We start from the raw sequence: 15,659 nt of genomic DNA, 5'->3' as shown, positions 1-15,659 counted from the left end.
TTTTTCCACAGCATTTGGAAAGTAAGTTATAGTAAGTAAAGCCATAGCTAAAGCAACAAACATCTTTGGAGTGAACACTACAAAACAAAGACACATGAAAGGTGTTTTATTCCACACATTTTTTTTTTAATCTGGCCTGAAATTTTTGTTCTGGCAGTGTTCACCTTTAATATCATCAGTTTACTCTATCAATTCACCTTTGCCATGCTCCTTAGAGCCAAGATATATGGGAGTATATTTGGAATCTTTGCATCAAAAGTAAGCATGAAAATCAAATGAAGTAAAAATAGACCCAAAAGTCAAAGAAAGTCAGGTAATATAGAGAGGATGAAATGAGGTTCCTTCAGGGTTATATTTCCCCAGCCCTGAGGCGAAAGGCATGTGTGTGATTCCATACTTGCCTACTTGGAATATGGCAACCCAGGAATTGAGTTGTGCAGTCACTCAACAAGGCTTGAAGCATCTCTTGACTCCTCAGCCTACTACTGCATTTGGGTTTCTCTTACATCTGACTCTTGAAAATAAATAAATAAATAAATAAATAAATAAATAAATAAATAATAAGGATAGCTTATTAGCAGTATTTCTTGCATAAATTTCTTTGAAACCAAATTAGGAAACCTCACTAGGGGAACTGCTATGACAAATGTACCTTCCACACCCAAGTTTTCGCACAGCAAAGACTCACAAAGAGGGCATTATTGACCTAGAAAACATTGATAAAAGTTTGAATTTTGCCCCATAAAACTGAAACACTATATTTAAAAAGAACAAGCTTGATGTCATGATGCTTTGGTCATGTTCTGGGTCACTGAAGATACTTTATTAATAATCTTAAAGGACACTGAGTATTTTGAAGAACAAACTGAAACATTTTAAGTATGACATTCTAAATCCTCACTTCGCAGAATACCAAAGTGGTTACCATTCTGAATCAACTATGTTTGCGTGCCTATGTGTTACATAAAACTGAACAGGGCCATCTTTCTGGGCATGACCAATTCTATTCTCTCCTTTATAATGATAATAATATGGGCCCTAGACTGTGATTAAATATGCGTATACAGCAGACAAATGAAAAAAAACCTCATAAAAGAAGGGGCAAAGTATCTTCATGCCCCTCTCATAAAGGTTGTCATGAACAATTTAAAAGCCCTGCGTCTTTTCAAGATATAAGCTGGAGTTCCTTGGAAAACTTCTGAAAATATGGTCCAGTTGATGTTATGCTTACAATGATAATACATACATAATTTCACTTGTCTTGGGCAATTCCATGTTTTCACATCTAAAAGGAATAGTGAGAGTCACAGAGATATCTCCCACGGAACTCCCCCTATCTCTCATGTTTGGGAGTTCGTGGGAATGCCACCCTTTCTCCAAGACAGTTGGCTAATGAACAGGATCTATTAAAAAGAACTGCGTTGGTTTGCCCTGCAGATTGGATGGAGGAACATTGAGCAACTGCATTAACAAGACTGCAGTGGAGGCAGTGGTCCCCTGGATCATGGAGTACTTTCATGTGTGCAAGCATCTTCCTAATGTCCTCATCTCATTTGTCACCATTGGTATCTGACTCCTCTCCCTCAAATCTCCACCCCCTTCCAACCATGCTACAGTCTCATCACCACCCCCCTCAAACCCCCACGTTAGTAAGTAAAATGAGATGAGGAAATGTTAGTACTTTCAGTTTGTCACCTAGGTTGCTCGACCCTTGGCGGTTTCTACAAACCACTTGGATGGCTCCTGGCATGGTAAGCATTCAGAGATGTTGCCCCTGATACAGTTCACATGCTCTTAATTTGATCATCTCCCCCACCCCATCCCCTTTAGTTTGAGCTGTAATTTTCCAAACAGCCATCTCTCATTTGCAAAAGTTAGAAATCAATCCACCGATACAGAATACTGACTTCCTGACAGGATCTCTCTTAGTGGAACTGGCAAATTGTGACCAATAAATAGAAAAGGGGGAGGGAGGGAAGGAGGGAGGGAGGGAGGGAGGGAGAGAGAGAGAGAGAGAGAGAGAGAGAGAGAGAGAGAATCACTTGCTTCCTAAGCAGGGATTTGCCTGCGATGCGCGGCGAGAGGACTGCGGCGGCTGATTTACACAGTTGGCGCGGAGGAGGGGCCGGGGGTGCGGGGGGACAAGCTGGCGGAGGCTCCAGCGATGGGCTGATCTGGGGGCTCCGGAGCGCCGCTCCCTCGGTGCGCGATTTGGGGGCGGCTGATGGCTTTGCATTCGGGTTCCAGCCCTGCGTTTTCTGTATTGCCTTCTAGTCCCTGACCTGGCGCTCCCAGTTTAGAGGCAGACGTTCGGTAAGTAACGTGTAATCTGATTTTAGTTATTTCCTAGGCCATCAAAGCGGTACTTTTAAAGCAGGTCAGTCTTTAAAAGATGCGGTCGCCGCCACTGTCGCCGCCGCCGGGAGCGTCTCCTTGGCCTGGAACGCTCGCCCCCCTCCTCTGCCCACCGCTCCCTGTCCTCTGGCTGAAGAAGTGAAGGCGCTCCAATGGTGGGCTGTCAGGGGATTCACACCCCGCCAACGGGATCACATCCACATCGCCTTCGTGTTCTGCCTGAGATTTCCCAACGCCAAGTGCAATGTGGTGTGTACAGCCATACTGTTGTATCTGTGTCCTCACCCCCACCCCCCACCCCCCGCCCCGCCACCTGACCAATGCTGGGATCTGAGATCTAGTCGCCCCCTTCCTGCCTCCTTTCTGTCTCTCCCCACCCTGTCTTCTCTCATCTCCATGCCACCCACCCCCACTCCCACCCATCCAAAGGGCAAAGAGCAAAGACACTCGGGAAAGCCAAGGGCTAGCTCTATCTCCTCGAGTAGACCGAGGCCGCAGGCAGGGATTGCGCTGTGAGAGAGACAAGCTTTCAGCGAGATACAGATAAAGAGAAATGCAGAAAGGGACCCGGGCTCTCGGGAATCGGGGAGCTTGCCACTGAAGGAAGAGCACCAAGATCTTTGATCAGGCCATCCAGGTCCTGGGACACTTGCACAGCCTGCCTGCCATCCGGGGCAAGCACAGAGAGCAGTGGTCCTGAGCCCACGGTCTCCAGCTTCACCGCGCTAGGTGCGCGCTCGGCTCTCCAATCGCTATGCAGCGACCATTTCCCTCTAAGTCTAAAGGTGGACCACTCTGAAAGGATTACAGGCGTGATTTGGTAGCCTTTCTAAAAGTTGGTGGCTGGAAGAGGGGAAGATACTGGGCGACAGAATGACGGATACAATGCAGCCTCGCGGAGAGTTTGCCCCTCCCGCTGAGAAGCCCCTTGGAGCGAACCTCGGAGATCCTGAGCGCTCTGCACCATAGGTACTCGTCGACATCCGTTCCTACTTTGCCTGATTGCAATCAATGCATGTCTTATGTAGGATATGTACTGTAGAACGCATTGACTTTGGCTGCTGGATCTTCTATACACTCACAGGTGCTAGGATTTTTTTAAAATTTATATATATATATAATTTTAAGAATTGGATTCAATAGATGTAAGGACGTTGATGAAATAAGGGCTTCTGGAGACTAATATAACCTCAAACCTGTTTTTCAGGGGAAAGAAATCTTAACTCTAACATATAGGCCAGGTGGCCAAGAGGAAAACCCCTCCCCCCGTGGAGCGCTGGGTTGTATTTTAAGAGACAGAAGGAAAACGAGGATGGATATATATATATATATATATATATATATTTTTTTTTTTTTTTTTCTAAAGAGACTCCTTGTATGCCTTGCCTGTCAGTAGCGGAGTAAAAAAGGTTCTATAGAAGGCTCATAGCTCTTCAGAAAATGAATGATGCAGCATTTTAATTATTTGTTCCAGGGAGATCGTTTCGCTTCCATATTGGAATATTTAATCTTAGATCTGGAATGAAGGGGAGTACTGAAGAGGGGGGGTAGGAAAGGGGCTTGCTGTGTAGAAAGAGCTTCTTGTCCTTCTCTGGACAAATCAATGGTGCCGGCGCTCCCAGCAGGACGCAGAAGAAACCAGCTAGAGGGCCCAGCATCCCCTAACTTTCAGAGCCCTTCCCACCCTTTAAACATGCTACACTAAAATAAAGGCAAGAGCACTCATGAAAGGCCTTTAGGACATGGCCAAAGTCCAGCACTAAGGACTGTGGTTCCAGAGACTACTGGGACTTGGTTGCAGAGGCCATTTACTGTGACTGGGAAGCCCAGGACAGCCTCCTGATTACCTATTCATTCCATTAGAGCCTGGGATCCCACAGGATCCCTGAAACAGCTGTTGCCTTTGCAGACTGGGTGACCAAGGAGATGGGTTGGGGGTACTGGAGAGGGAGGTAGAACTGGTCTGTCCCGAGCAGTTTTTAGTGTACACTGAGGGTTTTCAGTGTAAGCTTGTTTCCTGGTGGAGACCTCTCTGAGAAAAGGGTGGGTCTGGGATGTGAAGGGTACAGAATGTTAAGAGACTCTTACAGCCTGCTGCTTACTGAGTTCGATTGCTATTTCCAATCTTAGTTACTGTGGGGTAATAGACAGATGCATGGATATTTTTAATGCAAGCTATCATCCAGATCTCAGACTGACTTTAAGCAATGCTTTGCTCAATTAGATGAAATAGATTTTAAAGTAGTAAGAAATTCATACCTATGTTCTTCTTCTTCCTCCTCCTCCACCTCTCTTCCCCTTCCTTCCCCTTCTTTTCCCCCTTCCCCTTCTTCTTCCTCTTCCTCCTCTTCCTCCTCCTCCTCCTCTTCTTCTTCTTCGTCTTCTTCTTTCTTTCTTCTTCTTCTTCTTCTTCTTCTTCTTCTTCTTCTTCTTCTTCTTCTTCTTCTTCTTCTTCTTCTTCTTCTTCTTCTCTTCCTCCCCTCCTCTTCCTCCTTCAATTTGGTTGTGCAAAATACCTTAAGAAAATCATCTTCAGCCCCTGCTAACTTTGAGACCCTGGCAATTGAGTTCAATTATTTAGTAGTCAGGAAACAGAAAACCTATGTCCCCTTATGAACTAAAGATAGGATGGGGGAAGGGTTCCTGCATTCTGGACACATTGCTCAGTTCCCACTTCGAAGAAACCCTGGATGCTTGTTGGGTATTCCTCAATTCCACCAAGCACCAAGTTGTGCTTTCTCCTAGCATTTGATACCATTGAAAGGTCCTTTTAGAGGAGTCTGGGAGAGAGCTGGTTGCTTCCCCCTGTCAAATCTTCATTCAGTCACCTCTCATCTGGACATTCCTTAGCATTATCTTTGGGAGATACTAGAGAGGAAAGAGAAAGAAAGAGGGAGGGGAGGGAAGAGGGAGGCAGAGAAGAGAGCAGCAGGAGGAACTAAAGGAAAAGAAAACCAATGCTAGCAATTTCCCTCCCTTGAGGCCTCCAGAGGAAGAGTGTGAATTGCCCCACTGCTTTTCAAGCTTCTTGGTCTCCCTAGCAGTGGAGAAAGAGGGGAAAGAGGGTGTGAAAAAAGGGAAGGAGGGAGGGAGCTGTAGAGAGGGAGTAAGGAGAGAGAGGTTGGAGGGGAAGGTGGGAAGGAAGGAAGAAAGGAAGGAAGGAAGGAAGGAAGGAAGGAAGGAAGGAAGGAAGAGCATAAAGTTGAAAGGAAACACAGAGTTGTTGAGTTAGAAGTGTATCTAAATTGAAGGAAAGGTTTTGGTGCAAAGAAATTGAAGAAAAATTCAAGAGAAAGTCAGTTCAAGTCACTGAGGATGCTTTGCCTCTTATTTGGGACACCCAGCCAGTGCCAGAGGATCTCAGATCTTCCACCTGCAGGATGTGGGTAACTAGCTCATCCTGGCCTTGGAGGGAAGTCTGTGAAGAGAAAGGCCCATTCCAAATATGGTTTCACTGTCCAAGGCCTCTGCACAGGAGGGGAGAAATAGAAAGCAAAGGTCTAAGGGGCTGATACTCGCCCCCACCTCTATCCACCTCCTTCTGTCAACGGAATGTTTCCCTCGGGTTCTCTTCTCTTTCTCTGTCTTGCTTTATTCCTTTGAATACCTCTCCTCTTGACTGCTTTACTTCTTTTAGCTCCCCTTCATGTTCCCACGAGCACACGCTATGCGCGCGCACGTGTGCACACACACACAATTGTATAGTCAGGGCTTCTTAGTGCTCGCTCCCGACCAAAGGCTAAGCGTGTTCCCCTACTTGGAGCCCATTTTCATGACGGGAAATGCTGGGGGGTTTTCGGTACACGTTAAAAAACAAACCAAATACACAGCGAAAAAGAAATCCAAATCCCGCAGTGTGATGTGAGCCTGCCTTCCCCCCCTGGTGCCCAATGGTGTAGGGTAACCGGGGAGAGCCGCTACAGAGGCGGCGGCGCGCCCAGCAGCAGCGGAGCTGGAAGCCTGCTGCAGCCTCATCTCCTCCTTCCTTTATTGAGGGTGCCAAGCGTCAGTCCTGCATCCTAAAGAAGCCCATTGAAGAGCCCATTGCATTCTCTGCACGTCTCAAGCTAGCTTTTTAATTTATTTTTTAGGGCCTTCCCCCCTCTCCTCCAGCCCCCCTAGCTTCAGCTTCAGCAAGAGGAGACTGGACAAGAGAGGATCCTTAAACTCAAGCTTTGTTTTCCTTGCTGCTTGTCTTTCATTCTTTTCCATAGTCCGTGGCGAGAAACAAAAATAAAAAACCAAAATCCAAACCTCCTGCAAAATAGGTAAGTCAACGATATCTGCTTTAGCCTGGTTGCCTGAAGCCCAGAAGTGTGAAAACCAAGAAAAACATTTTTATTTTTGTTTTTGAAATGGTGAGGAGGAATGTAATGTAAGTAGAGTCTAATACTTTACAAGGAAGCCAAGGGAAGACGAAGTGGCACTATAATGTATCCTCATCTGCTTTCTCTGTCTCTTTTTCATTTAATTGTTTCTAAAAATTGACTATTACATGCCGGAGGCAGATTCCACTTTGCTTTCTCAAGAGTTTCTCCTTGCAGCTGTGTTCATGTTATGCCAGTGGAATGTAAAGATAAATTCTTCCCACTTTCCCTATAAATTATCTCCTTGTGTTTCAAGTTAAGAAATATTTCCTTGATATATGTATCTGATGTGGGAAGAAAACGTAGGTTGGAGACCCTGATTTGTTTTTATTGATTAAAATCAGCCATTCAAATTCAATTGATATTTCCCTGACTTGGGAAGGATAATGTAATAAACCTGGAATATTATAATGTATTTATGTTCATGTTTTCATACACTGAAGAGACTAAGCAAATCGAGAAAACCTTTGATGAAAGCACTGTATGTTTCCAGAATAGAACACCGAATTCATTTCTTCTCATTGGAAAAATAAATCTTTTTCTAAAATGTTTTCACAAGCTTGATAATGAGCAAGAATTGGCGTTTCCACCCATCATCGCCTTTAACCACCTACTTCTTTTCTAAACAGCTACCTTCCCTTATAATTTTTTATGGTTCCTCAGTTGATCCTCAAAGCACAGATTCTCAGTCCATACTAAGCTCTTGCAAGTGCTTTGCTTCAGACACTCCCAGGCTTAGCGACCTTTAGCTGTCACTATCTTTAGCTCTGACAATTGCATGGGCCTGTTCTTCAGAAGAACTCATCACTCTAATGCTTTAAACATCCAGAATGAGAATATGTGCAGACATTATTTATTTAACTAAAGGATACTTGCATTTTTTTATGTTTGGACAGAAAAGGTTAAGGGTTGGGTATGGAAGTGGGCTTATATAGTAATTAAGTAGCTTTTCATGGTTTCTTAAAAGAAAGCTTAAGTTTCTTTTATGATGACTTCTCACATCTCAACATCTCATATTGGGCGATATGTTCACTTTTCTTCATACTCTTTAATAGCTTCTGTTTATATCGTGTTTTAAAATAATAAATATATACAATTTAAAGAACATTCCTCCCCCCCCTGACTTCCAGTAAGATTGACAATGGCAGACCTTAGTTTAAAGAGACAAGCAAGTATAATCACTAAGCCATTGTCTTTATTGCTGAATCTGTCTGTGATCACAAGGCTGAATCAGGGCTCCTATTCTGTTTTTGGTTTTTGTTGTTGTTGTTTTGTTGTTGTTGTTTAATCAAAGGAAATCAGTGCAAGTTGCTTTTGTTCCTGTCATATAGCACTTATTGAACAGGGTCTGGCTCAGGAAAATTCCATTGCATGTTGCAATATGTCAGAGTATCTTAAATTGAAAACATAGGACACACTTTAAGCATTTAACACTTTGTTGCCTCATTTGGAGTATCAGTTTCATACCTGCTGAGGTTTTCATACCAAAAACAACGCCACCACCACCACCACCAACAAAAAATACCCCAGATGTAGGAATCAATTAAAGTAGTACAAATGCTAAAAATCTGCATCTTTATTTCTATTGCAGGCTTGTAATCAACCAGGAATGATGAGGCCAACCATAGCTGAAATGCTTCACAGAGGGAGAATGCTGTGGATAATTCTTCTAAGCACAGTTGCTCTAGGATGGACTACGCCAATTCCCCTGATTGAGGACTCAGAAGAAATAGATGAGCCCTGCTTTGATCCATGCTACTGCGAGGTTAAGGAAAGCCTCTTTCACATACATTGTGACAGCAAGGGATTTACAAACATTAGTCAGATTACTGAGTTCTGGTCAAGACCTTTTAAACTGTATCTTCAGAGGAATTCGATGAGAAGACTATACACAAACAGTTTTCTTCACTTGAATAATGCTGTGTCCATTAACCTTGGGAACAATGCATTGCAGGACATTCAAACTGGAGCATTTAATGGCCTTAAGATTTTAAAGAGACTGTATCTCCATGAGAACAAACTAGATGTCTTCAGAAATGACACCTTCCTTGGCTTAGAAAGTCTGGAATATCTGCAGGCAGATTACAATGTCATTAAACGTATAGAGAGTGGGGCATTTCGGAACCTAAGTAAATTGAGGGTTCTAATCTTAAATGATAATCTCATCCCCGTGCTTCCAACCAATTTATTTAAAGCTGTCTCCTTAACGCATCTGGACCTTCGTGGGAACAGGTTAAAGGTTCTCTTCTACCGTGGGATGCTGGATCACATTGGCAGAAGCCTGATGGAGCTCCAGCTAGAAGAGAATCCTTGGAACTGTACCTGTGAGATAGTACAGCTGAAGAGTTGGCTGGAGCGAATACCTTACACAGCCCTGGTGGGAGACATCACCTGTGAGACACCTTTCCATTTCCATGGGAAGGATCTCCGTGAAATCAAGAAGACTGAACTCTGTCCACTGTTGTCTGACTCTGAGGTGGAGGCCAGTCTGGGGATTCCCCACTTATCATCAAGCAAGGAGAATGCCTGGCCAACTAAACCTTCCTCTATGTTGTCTTCTGTCCATTTTACTGCTTCATCTGTTGAATATAAGTCCTCTAATAAGCAACCAAAACCCACCAAACAGCCCAGAACACCGAGACCACCTTCGACATCCCAGGCTTTATATCCTGGTCCAAATCAACCTCCTATTGCTCCCTATCAGACTAGACCACCCATTCCCATTATATGTCCTACTGGGTGTACATGCAATTTGCATATCAATGACCTTGGCTTGACTGTCAACTGCAAAGAACGAGGGTTTAACAACATCTCTGAACTCCTTCCAAGGCCCTTGAATGCCAAGAAGCTGTACCTCAGCAGCAATCTTATTCAGAAGATATACCGCTCTGATTTTTGGAATTTTTCTTCTTTGGATCTCTTGCACCTAGGGAACAATCGCATTTCCTACGTCCAGGATGGGGCTTTCATCAACCTGCCCAACCTGAAGAGTCTCTTTCTCAATGGCAACGATATAGAAAAGCTGACTCCAGGTATGTTCCGAGGTCTGCAGAGCTTGCATTACCTGTACTTCGAATTCAACGTCATCCGGGAAATCCAACCTGCAGCCTTCAGCCTCATGCCCAACTTGAAGCTGCTATTTCTCAACAATAACTTGCTGAGGACTCTGCCAACGGATGCCTTTGCAGGCACATCCCTGGCTCGGCTCAACCTGAGGAAGAACTACTTTCTCTATCTGCCAGTGGCTGGTGTCCTTGAACACCTGAATGCCATTGTGCAGATAGATCTCAACGAGAATCCTTGGGACTGCACTTGTGACTTAGTCCCCTTTAAGCAGTGGATCGAAACCATCAGCTCAGTCAGCGTGGTAGGTGATGTACTCTGTAGGACCCCCGAGAACCTCACCCACCGTGATGTTCGCACTATTGAGCTGGAAGTTTTATGCCCAGAGATGCTGCATATTGCCCAACCTGGACCATCTCCACCCCAGCCTGGAGATTACCACCCTAACGGGGGACCAACAAGTGCATCACCTTATGAGTTCTCTCCTCCAGGGGGCCCTGTGCCACTTTCTGTGTTGATTCTCAGCCTCTTGGTTCTGTTCTTCTCAGCTGTCTTTGTTGCTGCAGGCCTCTTTGCCTATGTGCTCCGTCGGCGTAGGAAGAAGCTGCCCTTTAGAAGCAAGAGGCAAGAAGGTGTGGACCTTACAGGAATCCAGATGCAATGCCACCGTCTGTTTGAGGACAGTGGAGGCAACAGTGGTGGGAGTGGAGGTGGAGGGCGACCAACTCTGTCTTCGCCAGAGAAAGCCCCTCCCGTGGGTCACGTGTACGAGTATATACCCCACCCAGTAACTCAGATGTGTAACAATCCCATCTATAAGCCTCGAGAGGAGGAAGAAGTGGCTGCCTCAGCAGCCCAGGACACAGGAGCTACAGACCGTGGAGGTCCTGGGACACAACCAACAGGAATGGCTGAGGTGCTCTTAGGAAGTGAGCAGTTTGCAGAAACACCCAAGGAGAACCACAGTAACTACCGGACCTTGCTGGAAAAAGAGAAGGAGTGGGCTCTGGCTGTTTCCAATTCTCAACTTAACACCATAGTGACGGTGAACCATCACCACCCTCACCCTCACCAATCGGCAGTTGGTGGGGTTTCAGGGGTAGGTGGAGGGACTGGGGGAGACTTGGCTGGGTTCCGCCACCACGAGAAGAATGGTGGGGTGGTGCTGTTTCCCCCTGGGGGAGGTTGTGGTGGTGGCAGTCTGCTACTAGACCGTGAGAGGCCACAGCCTGCTCCGTGCACAGTGGGATTTGTGGACTGTCTCTATGGCACAGTGCCCAAATTAAAGGAACTCCATGTCCACCCCCCTGGCATGCAATATCCAGACTTACAGCAGGATGCCAGGCTCAAAGAAACCCTTCTCTTCTCAGCTGGAAAGGGCTTCACAGACCACCAAACCCCCAAAAGTGATTACCTCGACTTAAGGGCCAAACTTCAAACTAAGCCGGATTACCTCGAAGTTCTGGAGAAAACAGCATACAGGTTCTAACCGAAAGAAGAATATAAATTAGTGGCTTTGTTTTGATTTCCAAAAGAAAAAGGAAAATAAAAAGAAATATATCCCCGGCTCCCATTATACTTGTCCCAATAACTACATCCTTACAGTTTCCCCTGCCTAGGACAGAACTGAAACGCATGATAACTAGAGAATACAAAAGTGTGCTCCCCCCTCTCAGATGTGATTTTGAGGAAGGGCCATACTCAGATCATTAATCAATGAAGTGCCTTCGCAGACTTTTGCCAGCAAATGTTATCATTATTTTTTATACTGAAACTCGAGACTTTGACTGTGCCATGTGTGAGGTATACCGGGGATCGGTGTATTGATCCTAAATGAGTAAACTTCAATGTGTCTTTTTATTTTCAGTAACTTTTCTTCCCTTTAGTTGCAGTTTTGTTTGAAAGGGAGGGGGGAGGTTGGCATTTATGGCTTTCTCTCCTTTTCCCATCATGGCACAGATTCTGTACATGTATTAACAATGCAGTTTGCTGCATGCTTGAAAACTGCAGGATGGGGAGGGAGGGGCGGGTCTTGCTCGAATGTTCTCACACTGTTGTTTCACACACATATTCATGTGCACACAGCAACTCCCTACATACACTTAGGTCCCTCAGCCTGCACTGGGTGCAGTACACACACACACACACACACACACACACACGCACATACATACACACATACACACACACACACACCTCCCCTGCAACTTAATATGCTTAGTTCGGGTTTGATCTATTTCTTCCTCCACATAGCTCCACGTGCCCTTCACTCCTAGTGTACAGCTCACGGCATCTCTCCTACCACCCTGGGAAAAGTCACATTCGAGGCTGGATCCTACTGAAGTCAAGGCTTGTTCGTTTAACAGCTGGAGACACACCTAGGGTTGAGCCACCCTCCTCGTGACATTTCATCTTGATGTCAAGATTTTTGAGAACATCTGCACTTTCTTATACATATATATATATAAATATAAATATATGATATTAAAAAAATAAAAAAGCAACTGGGTATATATCACTAACAGCTTTGTAGGAAGCACTTTTAATGTTTTCTCTCACACACAAAGATTCAAAGGAAATGTGCATATATTTATTCTGTAATTTCAGTGATTATAAATTGTAAAGGTAATGTTTAATCATTGTATAGTGATTATGCGTCTGGTATAGCTTTCCTAATAAAAAGTTTTTGAAAAACATAATACATTATATACAGAAGATACAAAGCTTGAACTTAAACTTCAGCTATGCCATGCTTTTCATACTCACATTTAAAAGGATTTATTTTACTGGATATACAGAAAGCTAAATGATTAACAAGTTTGATGCACTGTGATATTGATAAATACCTTATCCATATCCCATATTAGGATTAAATTGGGGCTTGGATATTCTGATCCGTTTTTCATGGGTTGTAAATTTCAAATTCAGTTTCCCAGTGAGGCACTGTTCCATGGGTGGGGTGTGACTGGGAGAAAACAAAGTGACCGGATGAGGAAATATAGGACTAATCTGGATGAGATAATCGAGCCTCTTTGGGTTTCAGACAGGTGACATGAAGGAACAGAGAAACGAAGTAGCTCTCTTTTAAATAAAAAGCATTAAAATTAGATCCAAGAGCAGCTTAGGTACTACCGCAAACTCCATGCTAAAACACAGCTCCAGAAAAGTCTAGGACTTCAAGTCAATGGATTGTAGAATATCTGTTTCCTGCTAAAGTTGTGAATTTTATGTTTGGACATTGTCTTCCCCCTCCTCCCGCCCCCCCCCACCCCCACCCCCGGCGCGCAACCACTGACAGTAAATGGACAGAGAAATACTTAAGTTAAGAAGTTTGATTATGATTTAGTTTTATTTTTCTGTATGGCATTTAAAAGATGTTTCAAAGTTTCTTGAGGATACTTTAAGTTATGATCCATTTTCGTGTGAGCAAAACCAAAGAAAATTGAAATTTAGGACTCGTGAGGGATAAAGGCACTTACCCAGTTTATCCAGTAGATGGCAGCAGAGCTCCAGCTATCTCCAGACAGTCACCAGTGAAGTGTAGAATGAGGTTTGGGTTCCTTAAAGCTGCCCTTAGTAATGATCATTACATGTTGAATGTAATTCACCATGAGTCGCTGAGGCCTTACATTCCACCATTTTCCCATAGAAAAGAAGAATACCATCAGTTTCTATATCTGTGTGGTATATGCATTCAGGTATTGAATTTATAAGATGGGGGAAAAAGTGAATGTCTAGAACTTGTTAATGCAACCATTAACTACATGCAACTATCAGTGTGGATGGATATACACAGATAAAACACACAAGTACATCGATATAAAAATGCACGTTTCAGGGATTCTTTGCATTTAATATGAGGCATATGTAATTTCAGTCCTCAACTATTCATTCTATCTGGGAGTTAATTTAGAAAGCCCATACAACTAATTACTGTCTCTTTATGTAATACATCAAAGTGAAGTCCTCCATATTTAGTAGAGTTGAAGACGTTATAAAACAGATGCCTTTTTTATAAGCTTTCTATAGGTCACCATGGCTAGATATCTCATCTTTCAGGTTCTTTCTAATCATCCTTCCCTATTACTGTTTTTTTTTTTTTTAAATAAAATGATATTACTGTTCTTAGAGGTTTTACAACCTGACTTGTGGAGTCACTTGAAACTACAGTGACTACTAACCTTCCAATTCTTCCTAATTAATCATTCTGGTGAACAGAAGAAATAAACGTAAAACTCTAGATCTTTCTAACACTAATAATGCCTTCCTAGAAAACCACAGAGTCACCCAAAACAGTATATTAAACGTATCAGGTTAAATGTCACCCCTGGTGCTTTGACATTGGAAAATAAGTCTTCATAAAGCTAATCGAAATAAAATATAACTTTATAATTGTAATACTTATAGTTTATTTATCAAATATTGAAGTAACACTGTATTAAAATTCACTCTTGAATAATTAATAAATTCATTTATATAGTGAGAACAAATTTTTATGAGAATGAAATTTTATATTTAGAGGACAATATTTTCCTTTCCTGGATTTTTATATCCCCTGACTCATTTACTTATTTTAATTTTGCACTAAAATTGAGTTTAAAAATTTAGTTTATAATAACATATTATTTCCATTAAATCCCACTAATCTTATCACAAGTATGAATTAGCATCTGCTTCATTTTTCTTATTGAAGGAAATTACTTATTTTTTTTTTTACAAAATAGATAACTAATTCCCTTCATAGAAATGCACTGCTGCTGAGATCAACAAAGATCTCATATATATTTTCTTCTCTTCATTATTTTTTATTATTAATTAAAATGGTAGTGTTTGGAAATTGCAAATGCATTGTGGTGTCCCTTCAACTCTGACATGATAAGTGTAAAATATTGCAGATGACCAGGTTAATTCAGAACAGCTTTCAAATGTTATATATCATCATATGGTATTATTTATGTAGATGCTTTTATATTTTGACTAGAAAGACATTATTTCATCCAATTGCGAAATTATTTAAAATAGGATGGTGACTACAATATTTTTAATAAAAGTTCAGAGAGAAAAATAACAAAGAAAGTTTAATGACTGATTTGGAATTTTTCTTTTGTTCTTCACTTGAAAATTCTAGTTTGAAAGCCTTATCATCTTAAGAGAACCTGTTTGTGTTTAGGGTTCTGAAGGCCCTAACGCTGCAACAGGAGGCTTCTCCATCCATCTTAGCAAGTGTTGCACCCATTCAAGATAAACCCAGTATCAGCACACACTCGTCCTTTTAAATTACATTGTCCATTCCAATAAACTGGTGTTTCTTTTAAATGATTTTAAAGAAGGGACTACCCATGAAATCCCCCACAAGATATGGCGTACAGGACTGTGACAATCAAGAACATTGTTCAGGGAAATGATATTGACAGAGCTATACAAATCAAGTGATTGAACATATAGATTTGTAACTTATACCCAGCTCAAATTCCTCAGTTATGAAGTTAAAGGGAAACAGAACAAACCCTTAACTAGATTAAGTGCATACATATTCTGTCTAATGTATTAGAGGCCTTTAAAAGAAATCAGAGCAATAACACATATTTGTATGTACAGACAAATATATAGAACTATTATATGTGTATATACATTGTATACACACGTATATAGTTTATAAACGCAGAATTATATGAAAATGACTCTCTTTTCTACATGTGTAATGACCAGTTTTATGCACTTATTTTCTTGCTTTTCTCTAGCCATCATCCAAGTGAAGCTGGAAGAAATGTGAAGCTTTCACTCTTGGTAACTTCCACATGCAAAAATTGAAATTGCAATCAAGATTTCTGAATTTGAAAGTTTTCTTTCTTCTTCTCTTCTCTTCTTTCTTCT

General features: G+C 42.4%; 1 protein-coding gene across 4 annotated transcripts; it reads left to right on the top strand.

Moving 5' to 3' along the window:
* The first annotated feature begins 1,684 nt into the window (after positions 1–1,684).
* Positions 1,685–11,645, top strand: Slitrk3 (SLIT and NTRK like family member 3). 4 transcript variants are annotated; one of them, XM_021159006.2, is made up of 3 exons: positions 1,685–1,751; positions 2,275–2,313; positions 8,314–11,319. In XM_021159006.2, the coding sequence occupies exons 1-3, from the start codon at positions 1,737–1,739 to the stop codon at positions 11,272–11,274; spliced, it is 3,015 nt and encodes a 1,004-aa protein (XP_021014665.2). In that variant the 5' UTR covers positions 1,685–1,736; the 3' UTR covers positions 11,275–11,319. The 4 variants fall into 4 exon arrangements, with proteins under 4 accessions (XP_021014665.2, XP_029330707.1, XP_021014664.1 ...); XM_029474847.1 differs by lacking the exons at positions 1,685–1,751; positions 2,275–2,313 and adding an exon at positions 2,366–2,604; XM_021159005.2 differs by lacking the exons at positions 1,685–1,751; positions 2,275–2,313 and adding an exon at positions 2,691–3,324 and having other exon boundaries at positions 8,314–11,645.
* Positions 11,646–15,659: the final 4,014 nt, after the last annotated feature.

The sequence above is a fragment of the Mus caroli genome, chromosome 3 (genome assembly GCF_900094665.2).
Source record: "Mus caroli chromosome 3, CAROLI_EIJ_v1.1, whole genome shotgun sequence".
In the NCBI taxonomy this organism is placed as follows: domain Eukaryota; kingdom Metazoa; phylum Chordata; class Mammalia; order Rodentia; family Muridae; genus Mus; species Mus caroli.
Note: the sequence above shows the minus strand (reverse complement) of the source record. Positions and strands in the feature narration are given on the sequence as shown.

Coding starts and splice junctions, on each gene's coding strand:
- Slitrk3 (XM_021159006.2), top strand. Junction 2,314..8,313: donor AGTTTAGAGGCAGACGTTCG/GTAAGTAACGTG, acceptor TTTCTATTGCAG/GCTTGTAATCAACCAGGAAT.